Source organism: Ovis canadensis, chromosome 2 (genome assembly GCF_042477335.2).
Source record: "Ovis canadensis isolate MfBH-ARS-UI-01 breed Bighorn chromosome 2, ARS-UI_OviCan_v2, whole genome shotgun sequence".
In the NCBI taxonomy this organism is placed as follows: Eukaryota; Metazoa; Chordata; class Mammalia; order Artiodactyla; family Bovidae; genus Ovis; species Ovis canadensis.
In genome coordinates this window covers 50,216,509-50,239,330 of record NC_091246.1, presented here as the reverse complement: position 1 = coordinate 50,239,330, position 22,822 = coordinate 50,216,509, and the positions used below count along the sequence as shown (strand labels likewise).

General features: G+C 39.6%; 1 protein-coding gene across 3 annotated transcripts; it reads right to left on the bottom strand.

The window, feature by feature from the left end:
• Positions 1-1,437: 1,437 nt before the first annotated feature.
• Positions 1,438-20,818, bottom strand: HEMGN (hemogen). Of its 3 annotated transcripts, none has more exons than XM_069576103.1 (5): positions 20,760-20,818; positions 13,251-13,375; positions 11,302-11,395; positions 5,298-6,403; positions 1,438-2,653 (listed from the first exon to the last, which is right to left on the bottom strand). In XM_069576103.1, exons 1-5 carry the CDS (start codon positions 20,798-20,800, stop codon positions 2,547-2,549), a joined length of 1,473 nt encoding a protein of 490 aa, XP_069432204.1. In that variant the 5' UTR covers positions 20,801-20,818; the 3' UTR covers positions 1,438-2,546. The 3 variants fall into 3 exon arrangements, with proteins under 3 accessions (XP_069432204.1, XP_069432205.1, XP_069432206.1); XM_069576104.1 differs by having other exon boundaries at positions 20,750-20,813; XM_069576105.1 differs by lacking the exon at positions 20,760-20,818 and having other exon boundaries at positions 5,298-5,450; positions 5,493-6,403; positions 13,251-13,523.
• Between the last annotated feature and the right edge of the window lie 2,004 nt (positions 20,819-22,822).

The window sequence follows — 22,822 nt, the reverse complement described above, 5'->3', positions numbered from 1 at the left end:
CAAGAATCAGTTTTCAGCACCTGCAATACCAGTTACCCCTGCAGCGCTAGCCTGGCCTCTTCCATGTGTGTGTGTTAGTCGCTCAGTTGTGTCCGACTCTGTGACCTCATGGACTGTAGCCCGACAGGCTCTTCTGCCTATGGAATTCTCCAGGCAAGAATGCTGGAGTGGGTAGCCATTCCCTTCTCTAGGTCATCTTCCCCACCCAGGTACTGAACCCAGGTCTCCTGCATTGCAGGCAGATTCTTAACCATCTAAGCCACCAAGGCCTCTTACCTACTTACTTGTAACCTCGTCTCCCACCTGTATATTTATAAAGTTTCTCTGTATACTTAATTCTGCTTCTGAGTTTTTTATCCTATTTTTTCTTGGGCTAGGGGAGGGAGAGAGACATATTGCTTGCAAAACAAATTATTCAAGATCGTAAAACTCCACAGATTTAAAAGTTTAACAACCATGAAAAGCTGTTCCTAAACATGTTCATTTGTCATTAACTAATAGACCACCATCAGAAAATAACCATCAGAAGGAGTCAAAGATTTAAAGAGAGGATTGTGGGTTTTAAAACAAAAACTTTTAAAAGTGATAAAGTTCATAACCCTACATGTCCTCTGATAGGTTTTTTCCACGTGAAATTTGAAAAAGAATACCTTTATTCTGTTTTCATGAGGGAACAGTTCTGGGCAGCTATGAAACAAAGCTAAGTTGAGAACTGTTGAGCTCTTTGCACGATGTAAAACTGGGGCCGTAATGGCTGCAATTTTCCACTAGATGGGGGTGTTGCTAAAAGTGATAGTCGCTTTGTGGCCCAAAAGAGGTATTTGCCTTCTTGGCCTTAGATATCACATACAATGAAAGTCACGCCAAAAATACGATACCAAGTGTGACATGTTCTGAAATGCATAGCAGACTTGGAGACACTGATGAAGTAGATTGTTACTTGATTTAAAGGAAAAAGTTCTCTTTATGGAAAGCAGGAACTTAAATATGTAGCACTTTCATTATATGATTTGCAATTTTTATTATCCTGTCTAGAGGATATATGATTATATAAATAACAATTATATGTGATTATTTGTAGTTTATGATACAATCTTTTCTCTAGAGGTAGGATCTAAGAATCTGCCTTAAAAAAAAACCAAACCCTAAATGATTCAAAGTAGGTATCTGCCTACACTTTGAGAAACACTCCTCCATATAATGATTCTTTTTTTTTTTTTTTTCTTAGTTGCAGCCCGGAGGATCTTTGTTGTGGTGTTCAGACTTAGATGCCCCGTGGCATATGGGATCTTAATTCCCTGACCAGGGATCAAACTGTGTCCCCTACACTGGAAGGCGGATTCTTAGTCACTGAACCACCAGGGGTGTCCCAGTATAATGATTCTTAATCTTTCATTTGAGTGAAGGATTCTTCTGAAAATCAATTAAAGCTTTGGATCTTATTACACATCATATTAGATTTAATATCATAAGATTCATGCATTTTAAAGAACAACCATTACACCCACAATGAGAGGAGGGTAAGCCCAAGGTAGGGCTAGATGGATTCTCCCCAAACTTTAATTCTGCTATTCCACATGGACCCTGCATTAACTGTAGTACATTGCATGCAGTTCTTGAACATATCTTGAATTCACCCTTCTTTGTGTCACAAACAATAAAGCTGCTATCCTCACCTATAATACAAATCTTCTCTAACTTTCAAGGCTCCACTCGTGTAATTTTTTCAAGTCACTCTGGCAAAAAAGTGAGTATTCCTTGGTTGTATCTTCTATCCAAAGAGTATTAGCATTACTCTCTTCTTTTGCAATATTTGTTTTCTGTTTTCTTCCTCCACAAGACTAGATTAAACTCCTAGTAGGTAAGGACTATGTGTTATAGGTCTTCTGCCCCTCATAGTGCTTACCATGATGCTATCCACACAGTTAAACATGTACTAATGATTTAATGTACATTTTGCACAATTACAATATTTTAAAAGTAAAAATAGAAAATCAAAATTCAAATATGCAAGTACATACATCACTCCAAAATATCTTTAAGGAAGTCCTAGAATGATAAGAATTGTTAAAATTATTAAATAACTAAAAGCTAACTTAAGCCTGCATAAAATTTTGATACTATTGTCACATTAATAATTGATCAAAGTTAACAAGAAGTCTATATACTTCCCCAAATTTTAATTGCTCAGCCTTAAAAATGGAAAAAAGGAGGGCTTGATAATTTCCCCCAAGAGCAAACATTTCTTTGATTACTTCTTAAGGGGAGTAAAACTATTAAGTTTGTTCCCACCACTGTCCTCTCCCCAGATTACATACATACACATATGTGCACACACATACACACTAGCAGAAGATTGTCTATGTGGTAGAGCCTGAGAAAAAACATTAATTCTTGCTTTCAGATAGACTATATATCTATAGGCGGGGAGATACTGTTAAAATGTTAACAAGTATTGTAGAGATTTCTACCATATTTTGAGAAAATCACACATATGATGTACTAAGATGTGTATTTTTTTGGATGACTGTGATGGTTGAACATTATTAAAACAAAACATAACTATAGATGTCATTTTCTGGGTTACTCTCCTGAGGTACATTTGTAATTTCTATTATCTCTGGTTCTTCTGCTTTGGGATTTTCCTTCATTTCTGTAAAATAAAAATTAAACAAATATGAAAATAGATTCAGTGAACGGTATTGGGACAATTGGCTATCCATTTGGAGAAAAAAACTACCTCACACTTTGCACAGAAACAAATCTCAGGTGCATTAAAGATTTCAGTATTAAGATCCAATAAATGTTGTAGAAACATAGAATATTTCTTTTAATCTTAAGATTTTAAAAGCCTTTCTAAGCAGACCACAGACTAGAAGCCATAAAGAAAAAGACTGACAGGTTTGTATCATTAAAAACTAAAATCATGACAAGTTTGGGTAACTAAAAACTAACATTAATATTTTGGTCATATAGATGTCCAAACCTCTATAAACAAAGTTAAACCACAAACAACGAGAATAAAAATGTTTATGACTCAACTTATATGTAGGCAAAGATTTAATAACTATTATTTAAAGAGATTTTTAATCAAAAAGATAGATATCCAAAATATAAAATGGAGCAAGTATTCAAACAGGTGATTCTCAAAAGGAAAAACTTAAATTCATAATAATCTTAAAAGTAAGCCTGGTAGCATAGGTCATCAAAAAAAGTAGAAATTAAAACAATTAGGTTGGTTGGTCTTTAAAAATCTAGCAGATAGGTGCAGATTTTTAAAACATAATCATGTGCAGTGTTGGCAAGGGCATGGGGACTAGGCACTTACATAAATTCTTGGATTCTGTGAATTGCTACATTTGGGCTAGTCTGACTGAATGTACCCAGACTAAACGCTGGTACCCTTTGGCCCAGCAATTCAATTTCTAGGAATTTATCCAAGGAAGTAATCAGATCAACTTAAGCTTTCAGTGCCTTAGTTTCCTTACCTATAATATAGGGACATATTATTCATCCACTAGGGTTTCTAACATTGAATAAAGTAATTCACAAAAAATGTTTAATAGAGAGATTGGCAGATAGAAAGTGCTATAATAAATTTTAAACAACTGTTACTTCCCATGATGTTCATTGAACATTGTTACAATAGTAAAACTTGGCAGTAACCTAGGTGTTCATCATTATAAGGACTGGTTGAATAAATTGCTGTATATATAACATAATACTGGACAACTGTTACAAAGATGTCATTAGGATGGCCACAATATACATGGCATGTGAAAAAAAGCAGGTTATAAAATAGAATGTTATTGTACCATCTCATTTGCTAAAACAAAAACTTAACATTGGGGGTCAGAGATAGGAAGTGGTATCATAGGGCACTTTATAGTCACTTAGATATTGCTTTAATTTATTATAATGAACATTTATAATTATCATTATAGCAATTTTATAATCAGCAAAAAGGAAGACATTTCTACTTGTTTGGCAAGATAAAGAAAAAACAAGATAAGCATTAATTGCCAAAAAGCATAAAATAATTAATTAATTGCCTGTCTTAACCTCACTGGGTTTAGAACAAAACCCTGAGAATCTGGTGCTATGTTGATTAGAGCCACGTCTCCAGCAGGGGACTCCTGTCAATACAGGTAGTGTTTCATATGTCTGCTTTTACTGTAATTTTAAAAAGGTATTTCTTCAAAACCTATATTGCTTGGAACCCAACTTAAGCCCAGGTTTTTGTTGCACTCATATTTTAGGAGGAAGAGAAAATAAGCTACCAAAGGAATTTCTTTAGAAAACAATTCCCTAGGGATAGACTGCTAGGCTCAGCCCATTTTCTACACCGAAAACAGGACTGAACAAGGAGAGCCAAGGCTCTCAGTTATGTCCCTGCTGCTGCTAAGTCACTTCAGTCGTGTCCAACTCTGTGTGACCCCATAGACGGCAGCCCACCAGGCTCCCCCATCCCTGGGATTCTCCAGGAAAGAACACTGGAGTGGGTTGCCATTTCCTTCTCCAATGCATGAAAGTGAAAAGTGAAAGGGAAGTTGCTCAGTCATGTCTGACTCTTCGCAACCCCATGGACCGCAGCCTACCAGGCTCCTCTGTCCATGGGATTTTCCAGGCAAGAGTACTGGGGTGGGGTGCCATCACCGTCTCCATATGTCCCTGAGACAAGTAAAGTTGAATAAAGGTCACATTGCTTTTAAAATACTATGCTTTTCAGGGACAAATATTGAAATAGAAAGGTAAGCCTGTTAACTCCTATAACAACGAGTTCCCTAGTATCAGGATCCTATTTTATGTCTTTGTATCTTTCTCAGTACCTTGTACCATGAATTTACTTGCCTTTAGTTTGCCAGGAAATGTTAATTTTCTAGGGAAAAAAAAACTTTATTCACCAAGATTTTGTGTTAATATAAATGTAATTGTCCAAAACATTTTGCACATAATTGACTCTACATAGGGTTCATTTTTCTTCACCTACTAAAGCTTCCCAAAATGCATAGTATGTATAGGTACCCACTATATACACTTATAGTTTCAATTATTTTCTTTAAATTACATGGAAATATACCAAATATATATCAGTTGAATGATAAACATTTTTCACTTAAAACTGGACAAAGGCATCAAAGATACCTGTTGAGATAACTGGGATAACCCAGGATTGTCACAGAAGGCTATGAATCAGTGCTCCAAGGGAGAGATGCCTATTTGGTGCTCTGATTATGAACAGGAAGCAGTTAAGAAATGGCAGTGTCACTAACTTGACCCCAGTAAGAAACCCATACCTTGAGGAAAAGTATAAACATCCTTAGCATCTTCCTGGTGTGCTTTAGGATCCTGGTCTTGGGGTCCACCTATTTCCTGGTATAGTTTGGGAAAGCATTCTTTAGGAACATCTTTGTCTTTATATGTCTTAGTAGAGAGGTCTTCAGGCCCAGGTGTTTCTTGGTAAATTTCAGGTGCATAGGCTTCAGGTCCAGCTGTTTCTTGGTATATTTCAGGTGCACCATCTTCAGGTCCTGGTGTTTCTTGGTATATTTCAAGTGAATATTCTTCAGACCCAGGTGTTTCTTGGTACATTTCTGGGGGATATTTTTCAGGAACAGATGTTTCTTGGGTTGTTTTATGAGAGGGGGCTTTAGACACAGCAATTTCTTTATACATTTTATGAGAAAAGTCTTCAGGTTCAACTGTTTCCTGGTGTATTTCTGTAGAAAGCTCTTTAGGCACAGCCATTTCTTGCTGTGTGTTAGAAACAAAGCTTTCAGTCTCAACTATTCCTTGACCTGGTTCAGAATCGGGTTCCTCAGGCTCAGGTCTTTTCTGGTATGTTTCAAGAGTGGAGGCTTTGGGCGCATCTGGTTTGGGGTGTGCTTCAAGAGAGCGTTCCTCCAGGTCAGTTGTATCTTCAGATGTTTTCGAAGAAAGGACTTTGGCTGCAGTGGCTTCTTGGCATGTTTTAGGAGAGACGTCTTCAGGCTGAGCCATATCACGGAACATTTTGAAAGGCTGGTCTTGAAATATAGCTATTTCTTGGCACATTTTAGGAGAGAGGTCTCCAGATTCAGCCCTATCTTGGCTTATTTCAGAAGGGTGGTTTGGTACCGCTATTGCTTGGTACTCAGAAGAATTTTCCTGAAGGATAACACTTTCTTGACCTACTTCAGAAACATGTTTCTTAGGTGCAACTCTTTGTGGGGACACTGCCGGAAGGAGAGCTTTGGTCACACTCCCAGGTGGCTCGATTTCTTTCTCTTCAGGTGCTGGTGCTTTCTCCATCATTTCCCTTTCTAGTTGTGATGGAAGCTCCACCTTCATTTCTGTATTTTGTTGTCTCTTTCTGCCTCTTTCATTTCTTTTCCCTGTTCTTTGCCGCTTGTGTTTTTTCTCTCTATGGAGAAATCAGAATTACTATCAAAAATAGGGATCCAGAATTCAAATAAATGTTTGGCAGTTAACTGTTCCAGGGAGTCCAGGACTCCCACTGCCTAGTGGCGTGACTTTAAACAAGCTACTTAATCTCTCCAGGCCTCAATCTCCTTGTGTGTAAAATGAAGAAGGAGTGCTAAATATTTGTTCTCAATTGTCCGGAGAGGAAATGACCCTTGGGACTTTTTTGTCTTTGATGACTGGTTCAATAAGCACCTTCTTAGTGAGCAGTGTGTGTGTGTGTGTGTGTGTGTGTGTGTGTGTGTTTGAGAGCGTATACTTAAACTTTGGTTATAGAAAATGTATCACTGATGTTATAAATGAACAGATTGGCATTCTGTTTTACATAATAGTCTCTTTGGGTTTAGCCTGTGTGAATTCGTTTCTCTATGCCGGTGGGGAAAACTGATATGATTGTGTTGCTAAATCTGCAACGCAGCCCTGCTTCACATCTGTGAAGCCTGCAGGTGATGAGCCTGGCTTGCTCATTTAATACAGTGTCTTGTGTAAAACAGGCTAAGAGGCTGCAGTGTGAGTCAAATGAGATGTAGTATAAGCCGGGTCCAAAGCTACAAAAACATGTTCTTGAGGTAAAGCAGCTTGGTGAAAAGGTGTGAGTGGTCATATTACACGTACTTTGAACTGACAGTTTAAGATCTAGAAGATGGAAAGATATGCATGAGAACTGCAGCCAATGACAAATTGTTGCTGCTACTGCTAAGTCGCTTCAGTCGTGCCCAACTCTGTGCGACCCCATAGACAGCAGCCCATGAGGCTCCCCCGTCCCTAGGATTCTCCAGGCAAGAACACTGGAGTGGGTTGCCATTTCCTTCTCCAGTGCATGAAAGTGAAAAGTGAAAATGAAGTCGCTCAGTCGTGTCCGACTCTTAGCGACCCCATGGACTGTGGCCCACCAGGTTCTTCCGTCCATAGGCTTTTCCAGGCAAGAGTGCTGGAGTGGGGTGCCATTAGGTATTGCAAATATAACCAAATACAGAAGGCTAATACAGATGGATTGGTGGGGCGGGGGGTGGGGGGGTACTATAAATAAGCATTTCACCACTTTCTAAACTTATTGAAACTCTCTGTTCCATGCTATCTGCCCCATGGAGCCCTCTCTAACAGGCCACAGGACTGAAATGCTCTCCATGCTTACCATTCCTATAGGATTTATTATGAGGATTATGCTTAATGGAGAAACCCAAATTCTTTTAGTAAACTGGACATTCTTTCGAGATGAAACCAGAGATACACCTCTGCAGTTCTCACAGTTCATGCACACTCAAAAAATGTATACCCTATTCTACTTTTGTTGTGTCTGAAAAATTCCCATAGTTAATTTTTTTAAGACTCTCATCAAAATCAGTCTGAAGTCAATATTTTAAAAGTTTATATTGTAATAATATAGTTTAAAAGAAATATTAAAAATAATATAGAAGGTAGAAATAATATGATGATATGCAGGTAAAAATGATAGCTCAGCATTTTGAAGTTTAAGTCCAAGTAACCAAGGTAACAAGATAAATTATTATAAAGTCCTTATTAGCAAATTTTTAAAAGATGATGTATAAATTTTTTTAATTTAAAACATTTTTAAAAACTGATGTATGTGAATTCTTCAGGAAACACTTATTATCCTAGAAATTAAATCCTAAATAATTTGTTATGTAGATCTCTATATGAGGGAGTCTGAGTAATACACTGTTTCATGTTCTTTCCAGTAGTTTCTCAAAAGATACAAATATATCTGTGTGGTCTAAAATTTAATCTGTGCTCTTAATTATCAGCTGTGTGATCATGGGCAAGTCAAACTCTCTATGCCTCAGTTTCTTCACAGGTAAAATGGAATAAATAGTATCTGCCCAGCCTCATGTAGTTGTTGTATGAGCATGTAATAACTTACATGATGAATTGTCCAAATAGAAATCTGAACTCATATTAATATAGAATATACCATATATATATATGGTGCTTCCTCCATGTCAGGCACTGTTTTAAGTAATTTACTTATTCTGTTATCTCACGTAATCTTCACATAAACTTATAAGGCAGATACTATTATAATCTCCATTTTGCAGATGAGAAAACTAAAGCACAGTTTTCTGAATAACTTGCCCAAGGTGAAATGGCTGGGACATGAGGGAGCTAGTCTTCATATCAAGTCATCTGACTTCAGCCACCAGGCTCTTAACCATTACACTCTGTCCTTTCTCTCCGGAACTGAGGTTTCACTGTAGTGAGAACAGCCCTCAGCAGTCTAGAAATGCATCACAACAGCAAGGCCAGCCCGCTACCAAGAGGTTCACCAAGGTTCCATCTACTCCAGTGATTTCTTCAGCCTTGGACGCCTCCTCCAACCCAATGAGCACAGAAACCCAATTCTAAGAGCATACTGAAACCAGCCTCTTCCATTTCTTGAGTCAGGGCTCAGCAACCAGCTCAAAAGGATTGATACATAAACCTAAAGACCAATTTTTAAATAAACTGTGAGAAAAGCAAAGTGACAATGCACTGTTTCTCTGTAGCAGGTACTTGCTGCTGCTGCTGCTAAGTCGCTTCAGTCGTGTCCAACTCTGTGCGACCCCATAGACGGCAGCCCACCAGGCTCCGCCATCCCTGGGTTTCTCCAGGCAAGAACACTGGAGTGGGTTGCCATTTCCTTCTTCAATGCATGAAAGTGAAAAGTGAAAGGGAAGTCGCTCAGTCATGTCCGACTCTTCGCGACCCCATGGACTGCAGCCCACCAGGCTTCTCCATCCGTGGGATTTTCCAGGCAAGAGTACTGGGGTGGGGTGCCATCACCTTCTCCAGCAGGTACTTGGGAAGCCAATAATAACCAGAAGGTTGCCTGGTGAGTATGGAATTCAGGGAGCCAACTGGGTATTCTTCAACAGAGTCACCTGTCAGAGGACCTGAGTACAGAAGTTTCCGCTACAACATATATGCATTCCTGAAAAACCTCACTTTCTGCAAAATCATGCACTAAAAGTGACAGCGCTTATGGGAAGAAAAAAATTTAGTTGGGGCAAATGAGTCAAATCCTATGCAACTGTATAACACTAGGATAAACAATAGTTGGTACAGGGGAGATAACTGGGAAAGTCCAGACAGGCAGCTTTTTCTGCAGGGAGGCTGCCTCGGGGATGGTAAAAATGCACAAAAGCACCAGTGTGAATGCAGGCTTTCAGTGCTGAGATCATGCAAATGAGGATGATGCTCTAAGCCAGCAGGGCTGCCACAGAGTTGAGCACAGGAGGAAGTGCAACCTGCTATATGAGGAGATCTCTGCAGAGCTAGTGATGTCCTTCTCTGCGGAAGGAGCCTGGATGCAGGCTGAAAAGAATCTTGTCTACACAGCAGCCAAGTTGAAGGCTTTTTCCTTTCCTGCTGAAGTTTTTAATTCTATTCCCACCATTCTGGCTTCTTTTGACTAGGAAAAATTACAAACTAACACAACTTCCACGTTAAACTGATACCACTCTCCTATTTAAGAATTATATGTGAGCTAACTGGTGTTATAGAAACACATGTTGTAGCAGAACAGACAATATTCTGTCCACAGTGAGAATAGGAACTTAAAACACCTGCATTGTATGCTTTTTTAAAAAATGATGCTTAGAAAAATGTATACCTATGTTATTTTTGCCACTGAAGGACACATTTCTCCAAAAAAGAAGAAATACATAGCTAAACCTTAATCAAAATTTTGTAAAGGGACTTCCCTGGTGATGCTGGCTAAAAATCCAACTGCCAATAACAGGGGACATGGGCTCAATCCTTGGTCTGAAAAGATTCCATATACAGACGAGCAACTAAGCCTATGCACCACAGCTATTGAGCCCTTCTAGAGGTCATGAGCCACAACTACTGAGCCCATATGTTGAAACTACTGAAGCCTGTGCACTTAGAGCCCGTGCTCTGTAACAAAAGAAATCACCTCAATGTGAAGCCTGTGCAGCACAATGAAGGGTGGCCCCTGCAACTACAGAAAGCACACATGCCGCAACGAAGACCCAGCACAACCAAACAAAAATTTTTTTTTAAAGAAGAAGAGTACTTAGATCAGTGGCACTCAACTGGGAGCAATTTTACCTCCTCTTCCCCGACCCCATGAAGCATTTGATAATGTCTGCAGGCATTTTTGGTTGTCATAACTGGGGAGGGAAAGTTCTATGGGTTTCTAGAAGCCAGTGATTCTCCTACCCACAGCTTTAGTGACCCCAGCGTTGAGAAACCCTGGCTCAGATGGATGTTGTACTGTGGCTCTTTGGGTTTCCCTTTCCTACCTCCAAGCAAGCAATACCTCCGTTTTCGTAGTTATATTCTACATGGGGCCATTAGATGCTGCCTACTGTATAGTCATGCTCATGTCTTCCCTCCCTGAGATTCCATACAGCTGACTTTGGACACAGGAACTCTCAGACTCTTCCATCACTCATTTACAGACAGTGCTTTGGTTTACTTCTTGGAGAGTTAACTATACTCATTAAAGAAGAATTTTACTAACAGAAAGCTTGGAGAACAAGCTTGGGGGTCTTCTCAATGGTATCTCCTACTCCCAACAACAATGGTTACATTACTAAAGTGGTTGAACAGCAGACCTCTCCACAATATACATGATTTCATCACCTGGTCAAAGAGAGCGGCAGTAAGACTGTTCCCATCACTTTACTAGCGGTGTGACTTTAGGCAAGAGATTTAACCTTCAGAGACTTGGTTTCTTTCTTTTTTTGGCGGGGAGATGAATATGGATAACAGCTCCCGATTTGTGGGATTGCTGGAAAGATAAACTATAGTGTATAAAAGTTCTCAGCATGCTAAGTAAGTATCAGTCCCTTCTCCCTTGCAGTGATACTATACCGAAATTGCCATTGTGAAGTTTGCTTTTCTTGTGCTTCAGCTTTTCTTTTCCTGAGTTGCTCTCTGTTTCGCAAACTCCAAGTTCCAATGACTTCTGCAGGATCAAAATGAAAGTTATGAGAGAGAGTGATGAATTATGGTGTTAACAGCAAAAGAGTCCTATAGCAAAATGATAAAATCCCCTTGAGTGTCTGAGTTTTTCTCCTACTCTTTTGAGGACAAGGACTATCTCTTATTTATCCTTGTGCCTCCTGAAGAATGCCTGGGAGCAAACATTCAGTCAACATTTTTTAAATGAAAAGATCAGTATTTGTACATAAATGTGCTATTAATTTCTTCAAAATAGTGTGCATATTGTACAAACATAAAAGCAAAGAAAAAAAACAGCCATGTTCTGCCATCCTTAACATTAAAACCTGCTTTCATTTCATTCCTTGTACTCATCTGGTGGTGGTTTAGTCGCTAAGTCATGTCCGACTCTTGCGACCCCATGGACTGTAGCCCGCCAGGCCCCTCTGTCCATGGGATTTTCCATGTATTCATCTAGCCCCTATATTAAAGTTGCAGTGATTGCATACCACAGTTTTACCATTTATTAACCATCAGAAATAAATTCCATCATCTAGTCCTCATAACTATAACTCTAGTGACTACATGATATTTGATCAAGTTGATGTATTCTCATTTATCCACTCATTCCACTTACACTGAACATTTAGGTTCTTGCCAGTTTGTTTGTTTTGCTTTGTTGTTGTTGTTGTTGTTGCCACTGTAGATCAACTATCATAAGCATTTCACACACAGATTTTTTTTTCTTTTGTATTTTTTTCCTTTGGATGATGTTTCTCCAAGTTCTTTGGAATATTAAAGTTACAATCAACAACAGTTCTGTTGCCATCCAAGACTGTGAAAAGTTAATGGGTCTTTGATGCAGAACTTCTTAGAGCCAGTGGAATGATTTCAAATTTGCACTGGGACCTCCCAAAGTGAACATACCTCATGGACCATGACACATTTTTATTTTAGAACAGCAGTCCTTAATGGTGAACTTGGATGGGGGAAAATTATACCTGTATTTTTACCAATCTAAATGCCTATTTCCTTCAATTATGAATGTAGATAACAAACCACAGTGGTTTTAGCAGAATATGACTTTGTCACAAAAAGAAATTATGGATTTTTTTCCATATCACATTAGTTATTACAGATACCTTAGAATATCATTTATTTGAGATGAAATATTTGATTTGATACAGTGGTAATGAGATCCACTCATGGATCTTGTTATTTAATGCACCTGTCAATAAGCACATATATTATTATATCACGGTTTTTATTTTTATACTTTTATTAATATAATTGCTTCCTTTGTAATCATATGTAATTAACTTTATGTATTTAAAAAATTTAGTCTAAGAAGGTGTCTAGAGTTTCATCAGGAAGCCAAAGGGATCCATGGCATATAAAATGTTTAAATCACTGTCTTAAGGCCTAGGGTTCTGCAAAAGCAGCCAAAATGCTGCTTTAGGGTATATCCAAAGACTAAGATTAGTCAGTCAACAGAATAAACACTCATAGTTCTGGCTACTAATTGCCAGATAGCTTTCCAAAAGTTACACTATATTTGTGCTACATATATGGCTGTAGTTGTTTTACCACACCATCCATTATTGGGTATTTTCATTATCTTATATATAGAGAATTATTTATTTATTATTTAAATAATATATATAATTATTTATTTATTGTTTCCTTGTGTTTCTCCTGCTTACTAGAATCTTAGTGCTAGAAGTCAGCTCAGAAAGTTATATAGCCCCTATTCTTCCTTTCTAATGCATGAATGTACCCACCCAATGATGCCCCTTTTTTGCCAGACCCATACAAAGAGGACAATAATCATAGCCCAATCCTTCCCAACAGCCACTGTCTCTTAAGGTTTCTTTCATTACCTGGAACATGGGTCTCTTCTTGACGAGAATCAGGTGTCTGATGGAGCTTTGAGAGAGATTGGTCTTTTCCCAAATCCATCTTGCTGCAGTATCTTCCTGCTTTTGGTCTGACTTCCACAAGAAGCCTTTTTTAAAATGTCAAAAGTAACTAACAGTTAAAAAACACACACATAGACAAGTTCACTTGTCACTTGACTTCCCGCCTTAAAGTTTTATCTAGTTGGACCACAGCTGTTGGCTACTTCTACTTTCTTTATCATCCTGCACAGGTGTGAGCAGGGTCGTGGCTGATGCTATGTCCTCGTCCTCCAGCACAGTGGCTAGTTACACAGGCAGCCCTGCAGCCACAGGCTAGTGTACCCCAGCTTCTGGCATGGCAGCTATTTGTCTCTGCCTGCTAAGAGGTGCTCGAGTCTGATGTTCCTTTTCACATACAGAGGTGGCATAGCATAGGAAGGAATGAAGTCTAGCACTTAACCAGCTCAATATCCTTGAACAAATCACTTCCCCTTTTTGCGATTCTTTATTTGCAAAGCAGGTAAATAATTCCTGACTTGTCCACCTCACATAGTTCTTGTGAAAGTGAATATAATGAATGTGAAAATTATAAAGATGTGAAATTAATCTTGCAATGTCTCCCTGTATGTGGCATTTTTTCACCTTAATTGTATGCAAAATAATGGAAAGTCTTGCTGTTAGACTTGGATAATAGACAAGAAGATATAAATTAGGAATTCAAAACAAATTTGAACCCTCTTCTGCTCACCAGATCATAGTGACTCAAGACAACTAGTGAAATCCTCTGTATTAATCCAGGGAAGGTCAAAAAGCATTTCTTAATGAAAGTATCAGCATATTATGTCACAGAAATTAAGTTGAAACCAAAGGAATCACCTGTCTTCAATTGGTCACCCCATTTGTGAAGGCAAAGGGGCACATAGCACCAGAATTGTTCGCCTAGGAAAGGAACACTGACTACCTCCTGATATGGGCAACTAGTCTGTGAGATGAAGGGTTAACAATGTGTCTGGAGTCAGATGTTGAGTTGAAGAGTGTTTGAATTCCAGTGTTGCCACATTCCCTAATTCAGTTACCTTAGGCAACTTAGTTTTGGAGCCAGTATACTCCCTATAATATGGGACAATATTGGTATGCATCTCATGAGGCTATTGGGATGATTGAATCAAACAATGTACTGGACCTTCCCTGGTGGTGCAGCAGATAAGAATCCCTTCCCAGTGCAGGGGACATGGGGTCCATCCCTGATCCGGGAGGATTCTGCATACCACGGAGCAACTAAGCATGTGCGCGGCAAACCAAGTCTGCGCTCTAGAGCCCCCCAGCCTCAACTACTGAAGCCCATACACCTAGAGCTTGTGCTGCGATAAGAGAAGCTCCTACACCCCAACAAAGAGTAGCTCCTGCTCACAGCAACTAGAGAAAGCCTGCACGCAGCAATGAAAATCCAGGGCAACCAAAATAAATAAATAAATAAATAAAATTTTAAAATAATAAAAATTAAAACAAAACCTGGAAGTGTTAATTAAATTTAAAACAAACAAACAAAAACAATGTACATAAAGCAGTTTATAGGTGCCTGGCGTATTGAATACATGGTGCCTAGAATATCTAGCCTGCTTAATAAATGTTTATTTTCAGGCAAGAATACTGGAGTGGGTTGTCATTTCCTCCTCCAGGGGATCTTCCCGACCCAGGGATCAAACCCCCGTCTCCTGTATCTCCTGAACTACAGGTGTATTCTTTACCTGCTGAGCAATCAGGGAAGCCCTTTAATAAGTGTTAGCTGCTATTATTAGTAATAAAAATATAGTGGCAAGATTTTGGTAAGTCAAGTCACAGTTTAAATGTTTTAAAGAAACTCAGAGAAAATCTGAAGGAAATTCTTTATGAAGAGAAAACCTTTATCATGTGAATAGATGCCCTCCACATCCACAGACTCATAAGGCTTTAGCATCCCTTCCTAAACCATCTAGTCCCTCCTCCTATTTTACAGAGACATTGAAAACCAAGGAGGGGAAGGATTCACCTGTCCTAAATTGTCTTACTTATTGCTGTCAGCACATCTTACTGATTATAAGGTGGGTCATCTTGTCATGTTTGATCTTACCTGAGTAGGAAAATGTATGTGTGATGTGAACATATGAGAGAAGCAAGCTTCTTAAACACACTGAGAATTATATAACAAGCACTCCAGGACTTACCACCAAAACTTAATGTGGAATTTAATGACCAGATTCTAAGCTCTAGCTTTAAGTTTCTTGGTTCTGCAGACTTTCTCATAAGTAAATCTCTACCTAAAAACTCAGACAGCTTCAGGGAGTCCCTATTTCAAGAAGTCCTAAAGGAAATGCAAAGTGTGATTTGTAATTTATCTCATGGTAATTTTTAAATTTTCAGATACGGGTTTTAAAAACTCAAATACAGGTTTAAATAACTTTGAAAATTATAAAATAAGAGTGTTTTATAATTTAAACATGGATTTTAAATACTAGTGGCCTTATTTGAGATGTTTTAATTCTGACTGATTAGGTTATTTCTTATGATAATGAAACAAGATAAACTTTTAGAATACTTTTGGGGCACCTTACAGAAGATGCAAAATTACTTCTTAAATACAGTTATCCTTAAAGCTTCTAAGACCCAGTTCAGTGATTCAGCAAACCTTACTGAATGTCTCCTCTGTGCCATGTACTGAGCAAGCTGTCAGGCTGCAGAGGTGAACAGATGTTTGTCTCTGGGTCCTGTGTACTGTGGGCCCATAGAGATATGCACATCTTTATTGGAGGGAAATAACATTTAGACTCTCTACACCCTGCTGCAGCCTCCCCAGGCTGATTCCACCCCTGCTTCATGTTCTGATATCTAGAAGCAGAATGTGGAGGGACTATGTGAAGGTGGGGTCTCAAGTTAACAGTAAAATTAGGCAGCAATATTGGGTGGAGGGAGCTGGCGGAGGGAGTTTGGAGCAAACAGATTGGAAGTCAGGCAAGGTGTCTCTGGTGTGATAAGCAGGCCACAGCATGAACTTGTCTGGAACAGAAATAGCCACATAGTAAGTTCACAAGCCATAGTTCATTGTCCTTTCCCTCTGCAGTGAAGTCTAGAGTAGTTAGCGGAATGTATCACAGAATGTTAGGCATTAAAGACTGAATATTTTTAACGAATGCTGCCTCTTTCTAGAGTTATTTATATATCTACAAGATACCTCTCTCTAGGCCACAAATTCTCTGAGGGTGGAGACCACTCCCCATTCACCTTTCTATTCCCAAGGTATAATATAGTAGGAGGCTTGGCCCAGAGCAGGCCCCATAAATGCCCTCACTGCTGTATGCAGTGCCAGCTTCATGGGCGTGCAGCCTGTGCAACTACTTTACACACTCAGAGGGGCTGATGCTGCTGTGACTTAATTATAGTAACACCATCATTTGTTCCAGAGTTCTTTCTACTGTCAGTCACTCACTGGCCCTGACCCATGTGCTGAAGACATAGCAGTTAAAAGATAAGTCTCTGCCCTTACAAAGCCTACATGCTAATGGGAAGAAGTCAACAATATGCATATAAATAAAAAGATGTATTAATATCGGATGGTGGTGAGAGCTTTGGAGAAAAGTGAGCAGGGAATAGGAATGAGGATAGGGTAAGGATAGGATAAGGAATGAGGGAGAAAAGCTGCTGGTAGTTGCTATTTTAAACAAGGTAACAGTTGAGCAGAACTGAAGGAGACTGAGGAGCCAGCTAGGCAGCCCTCTTGGAGAACATATCAGCAGAGAGGCACTGGTGAACGGCCCAATGTGAGGGAGTGGCAGGAGGTAGGTTCTGAGAGGGAGCTTATTGCCCCTTGTAGGGATTTCGACTCTGAGAGATGGATGATCATGGGATGGTTCTGAACAGAGGACTGATGCCATCTGAGATATATATATATATATATATATATATATATATATATATATATATATATATATTTTTTTTTTTTTTTTTTGGCTGTGCCACCCAGCATGTAGGATCTTAGTTCCCTGACCAGGGACAAAACCCAGGCCCCCTGCAGTGGAAGTGTGGAGTTTTAACCAGGGAAGTCCTTGACATATTTTTAAAGGATTATTCTGTCTACTGTGTGAAGAACAGACCATGGGGACAGGGAGACCAATTATAAGGATCACGAATAATCTAGACGACTAAGGCTTGGACTGTAATGGGAGTGGTGAAGAAGTGGTCAGACTCTGGAGTAGCTTACAAACTGGATATGGAATGAGCGATAAAGAGGCAAAGACAAGGTTTTGGTCTGATCGACCTGAAGGATGGAGTTACCATTAACAGATGAGGAAGACTGGGAGGAACAGGGTTGTAGGAGATGATCAGGAGTTTAATCTGGGACATGCTGATAGACTAAGGAGAAAACAGCAAAGGAGCAGCCAGTGTGGGTGAGAATAACCAGGGAAGTGCAGTGTTTTCTGGAAGTCAAATGGAAAAACTGTTTCCAGGAGGGAGTGATCAACCATATCAAACTGTGGTAATAGGAAGGTAGAAGAAAGATTGAGAATTGTCCTAAGAATTTAATTAATTATGGACTGGAACCCAGAAAAGTTAAGTGACTTGGCCAAGGACACATGGGCAGGACCAGTGACATAATTTACAGGGCCCAGTCCAAAATGAAGATACAGACCTCCTCCTTCAAAAAGTGTTAAAAATTTCAAGACAGCTACAGCAGAATATCAAATGCATCACAGGGTCCTACTTCCATATGTGCTTGCCTGAATCTTTGCAGCAAACTTATAAAAGAGCTGTTAGTATCCTCATTTTCCAGAGTATGGCACTGGTGCTCAGAGTGTTGAGTGGCAGTCTCCGTGTGAAACCTGAGCCTGCAGCCTCCAAGTCTGGCCTTCTTCCTACTCAGACACTAGATATTGAGGGAAAGAACTGCTTTCCTGTCTCCTGACCCACGCGGAGCAAGCTTAAGTATTGAGGCCCTGTTCATGCACGTCAGAGGTCTGGTTGAACTGGGCAGATGTGGAAAGAGGGAAACATGCTGCTAAGAACTTCTGCCCTGGGACTCTTTATGACAGGGATGAAAAGGGAGCATTGGATACTACTCGGTAAGAAACAGGACTTGATAAAAAATTGCCCCCGAACTCATGTAGTTTTAGGTCACATTGATAGAAATACAGAAATGAGGATGGTCACTTCACGTTGGCTTGTCATCCCATACATGGAGGGTTATACTGTGAAGAACTGCATGAATGGGATTTGAAAGCATGTAGGAAAAAAAAGCAAGGGATTTGGGGCTCTACCATTTCCTGCTGTGTAACTTGAAGGGAAATTGCTCGATTCTTTCTGGTCCTCAATTTCTTCCCTTATAAAACAGAGGAAAAGTAATACCTCTCAGGGATTCTGGGAGGATAGAAGAAATCCTGAAAGCTTTCTATAAAATGAAAAGCAGTGCACAGACAGACATGCCATAAACGCAGGCAGCATTAATAGTATTATTAGAGAGTTCTTATGATGCACCTGGGCATTTTCCTGAAGTGCTTTTGGGTGGAAAAAAGCAAAGAAAGGGAAGCTATCATATGCCTTTTTTCCCCTTAGTGTTCTTTCCTTGCTAAAATACTTTTTCAAAGCTTTTAAATTCTTTTCTAAGAGTTGATCGAGTTTTGTTTTCCTGAGTGGAGAGGGAGAATTTCTCAGTTTCCTCTTGTCTCATAGCCTGTTGATATGTGATAAATAAGTCCCCTGTCTCTGCTGAAACAGATGCTGCCGTACACATACAGATAACATGGTCTCAGACTTTAGAATGGTTGTAACCTGACTTTCAGTCTAGTTTGTTTCGAATTCCCTCCTCTGGCCTCCTCCACCAATATTGCTTTCTACTTCTTAATGTATAGACGGTAAGCATCTCTGGATAAACACTGATATGTGGTCATTTAACTGGGGAAGAACAATACTGCTCCCACCTTGATCCCCCATCACATCGCTGTCCTTACATTCCTGAACTTTCAGAACTAACAGTATACGCTCATGTCTACCGCTTCCTTTTCCCCACATCACTTCTTCTTTCCTTTGTATCTGCAATCCAGTTTTCCCTTCCACACATTGTTCACTCATAAATCAGCAATGACTTCCAAATGGCCAACTCTGGTGGTCCCTTCTCAATTCTCTCTATGACCTCACTGTAACTCACAATTCCTCTGAACACTTCTGTCACTCTCTTCTTGGTTTTGGTAGTGACGCTCTTCATCCCCCGCTCCTCCCCGTCGTCTTCCTCCACACACTTCTCTTCCACTCTTCTAGCTGTGAGAAGTACTACTCAAGGATGACTCCTGGAGTCTCTTCTCTCTCACTCTTAGACAGTCAATCCAACTGTATACCTTTAGTTATTCTCTCTATGCAGATATCTTCTAAATAATTATCAGTCTGAGTTCCAACATCACATTTTCAAGTGTCTCTTTTTTTTTTTTCCAAGTGTCTCTTGAATATCATTCTTCACCTGAATATCCCACTGCACCTTAAACTTAGCATATCAAAAAGCAAATATATTTTCCCCCTAAAGCCAGGCTCTCCTGTGCTTTATTTCTGCCATTCTTAACTATTCTGCTACAGAAGAGTAAAGAGCAGCACCACGTTCCTGGCTGTCCTGTTCTAACTGGTGATCCAGTTCAGAATTGTCTTTGCCTCTGCCCCTTCACTTGGCTTTTCACATCCAGCTGGACACAGTTCTGTGAGTTCATTCTTCTCAGTGTCCCACACGCCCATTGCTTTTTTCATTCCCCAAGCCATCATCCCAGTGGGGGATCTCAACTTTTCCTTGGAAGTACTGGAGAAGCTTCTTAAGTAGTTAATTTCCTTCTATCTCTCCTCACCTTCCCCAGATTGTCCTGCACAAACAGCCAAAACATTCCCCATAAAATAAAGCTGGCTCTGAGGGATTCCTGGGTGCCTCAGTAGTGAAGAATCCACCTGCCAGTGCAGGAGACATGGGTTTGATCCCTGATCCAGGAAGATCCCACATGCCAGGAAGCAATGAAACCCGTGTGCCATAACTATTGAGCCTGTGCTGTAGAGTTCCAGAACTGCAATTACTGAGCCCATGTGCCACAACTACTGAAGGCTGAGCGCCCTAAAACCCATGCTCTGCAACAAGAGAAGCCGCTGCAGTGAGAAGCCTGTGTATGACGATGAAGAGTAGCCCCTGATCACCACAACTGGAGAAAAGCCCAAGCAGCTATGAAGACCCAGCACAATCAAAAATAAATGAATAAAATTTTAAAAAAAGAAACTTTGACTCTGAACTGGTCACTGCCCTGCTTAGAAGCCTGTAAAGTCTCAGTATTACCTGTAAAATAAAGACTAAGTTTGTCAGCCTGGTATTTAAAGTCAGTTTCCCAATCCTCTCTCCCATTACTTTCCTGAAAATACCCAATGATCCAGTCAAATAGTGCCACTTGCCCTCCCATTTTGGCCTTGACTCTATCTAACACCCACAGTACCTTTACTCACACCTCCTGGCTGTTCAGTGCTCCTCCCTTGTGCCTGCGCATCCGTATAGTGAGTGCCTCTATCACAAAGCCCTTGATGATGATAATGATGATGGTGTGCTGGTTACTCTACAAACCATAATAGGCAGCGACATGTTACAACATGTTACAAACACTTGAGATCACTTAATTCTTCTAAGGAGTATTATCCCCATTCCTCTGATGAGGAAATTATGGTTTAAAGAATTTAGATTACATGTCAAGGTCACATAAGCTCATAAATGCTGTAGTTAGGGCTCAAGACCAAAGCAGTCTGACTCCAAAGTTCACAGATTTAACCACTCATTCTTGTCTACTACCTCTCCTACATAGAGGTGATTTCTCCTTTCTGAGCTGAAGCGTCACTTGATCTGAGCCTCTTTATGATAAATATCATGTAATGTTTTTCATCATACTGTTCACGTACACATATCTTTTCTATAATATTCATTCAGTAAACATTTATTGAACACTTACTTCATGCCATCCCCTTTACTAAGAACTGGAGAAGAAACAAACAGGAGTCCTTTCCTCCAAGGAACTTAGGCTAGTTGAGGGTGGTAGACCGCAAGTAACTAAATTTAGAATATAATTCAGTGTGATAATTTCAATATCAGTATTTCAGGATGTTCTGAGGGTAGAGATAGAGTCTTTAATTTTGCTGTCATAGAAGTGGAAAGATAAAGATATTAAATAGTGCATCCTCTAGCTGTAATTCTCTTTAATTGTAACTTCTTTGGAATGACTCTACACTGGTCAACAAGTAGAATTGGGAAAATGATGAGGTTCTATGTGTGTAATAGTACTACGTGTTTTCTTCACTTTACAATATTATTAACCCTTTCCCCTTTTATTATGGAAATAATAATAGCCAATATTTATTGAGTACCTGCTTGTCTTATCCCAGGCAGTCTCCTAGGTATGATATCTTTACATATGATAATTCATTTAGTCTTCACAACAGCTTTTAAGGCAGGTGCTATTGATATCTCTATTCTGTAGATGAAGAAACTGAAGCACAGGTATTGAACATGTGCCCTAAGTCACACATCTAGTAAGTGCATAATTGGGTGGTTTGGATCTAGGAGGCCATTTGCTTAACCACCTTACTGAACTGCCTCTCAATTCTACTTCTTTCATATTTAATAGAATAAGGCAGAAATATATTTTCTTTTTCAGTCCCTTCTCTCTTTCTTTCCCTTCTCCCTGTCCCTCATCCTCTCCCTCTTTCTGCAATTTGTTGACTATGTACTCTGTGCCCCCAAAGTATGTAGGGTGCTGGGAATACAAATCCAAATAGAAACCTCCATAGAAAATTAAGGAAACACAGAGGTGGGACATCCAACCAAGATGAAGAGATGAGGTCAAAGGAGTCTTCCCGGAATATGTGATCTCGAGCTTAGTTTTGAGAGTGAATAGGAATTTGCTACTATGACACAGCCAGGCTCAGAGGAACAAACACAGGCTCCAGAGTCAGATCTAAGTTCATTCAAATCAGGTTCTGTGCAGCCAAGATATTCCAGCATCAATTCCCTCATATATGAAATGGGTATTACTACACTTATCTTCCATGACTATTATGAGAATTAAGAATGATGACTCTTGAGGACTTCCCCTGCCATTCAGTGGTTAAGACTCCACCTTCTAATACAGGGGTGCAGATTCAATTCCTGCTAAGGGAATTAAGATCCCACATGCCATGCAGTGCGGCCAAAAACAAACAAATAAATAATTTTATAAAAAGAATGATGACTGTTGGAAAGCATCTGGCACATAGCAGACTTTCCTGCTCTGGCTGTCATTATGATTGTTCATAATCTCAATAACAGTCAGTGACATAGAACCATTAAATAATAAAGCTAAGTGAGGCATGAGAGTTATTTTATAGAGGGAGCCAATGTCATACAGGCCTAGTGGCAGCTGGAACCGGAATCCAGATCCTCTGAGAATTCTACCATTTTCCCTTTACCTGACTGCTATTCCGAACCCTTCTGTCTACAAGTCAATCTACCTTATCCCCTGGTTTGATGAAGTATTTCCCAAACT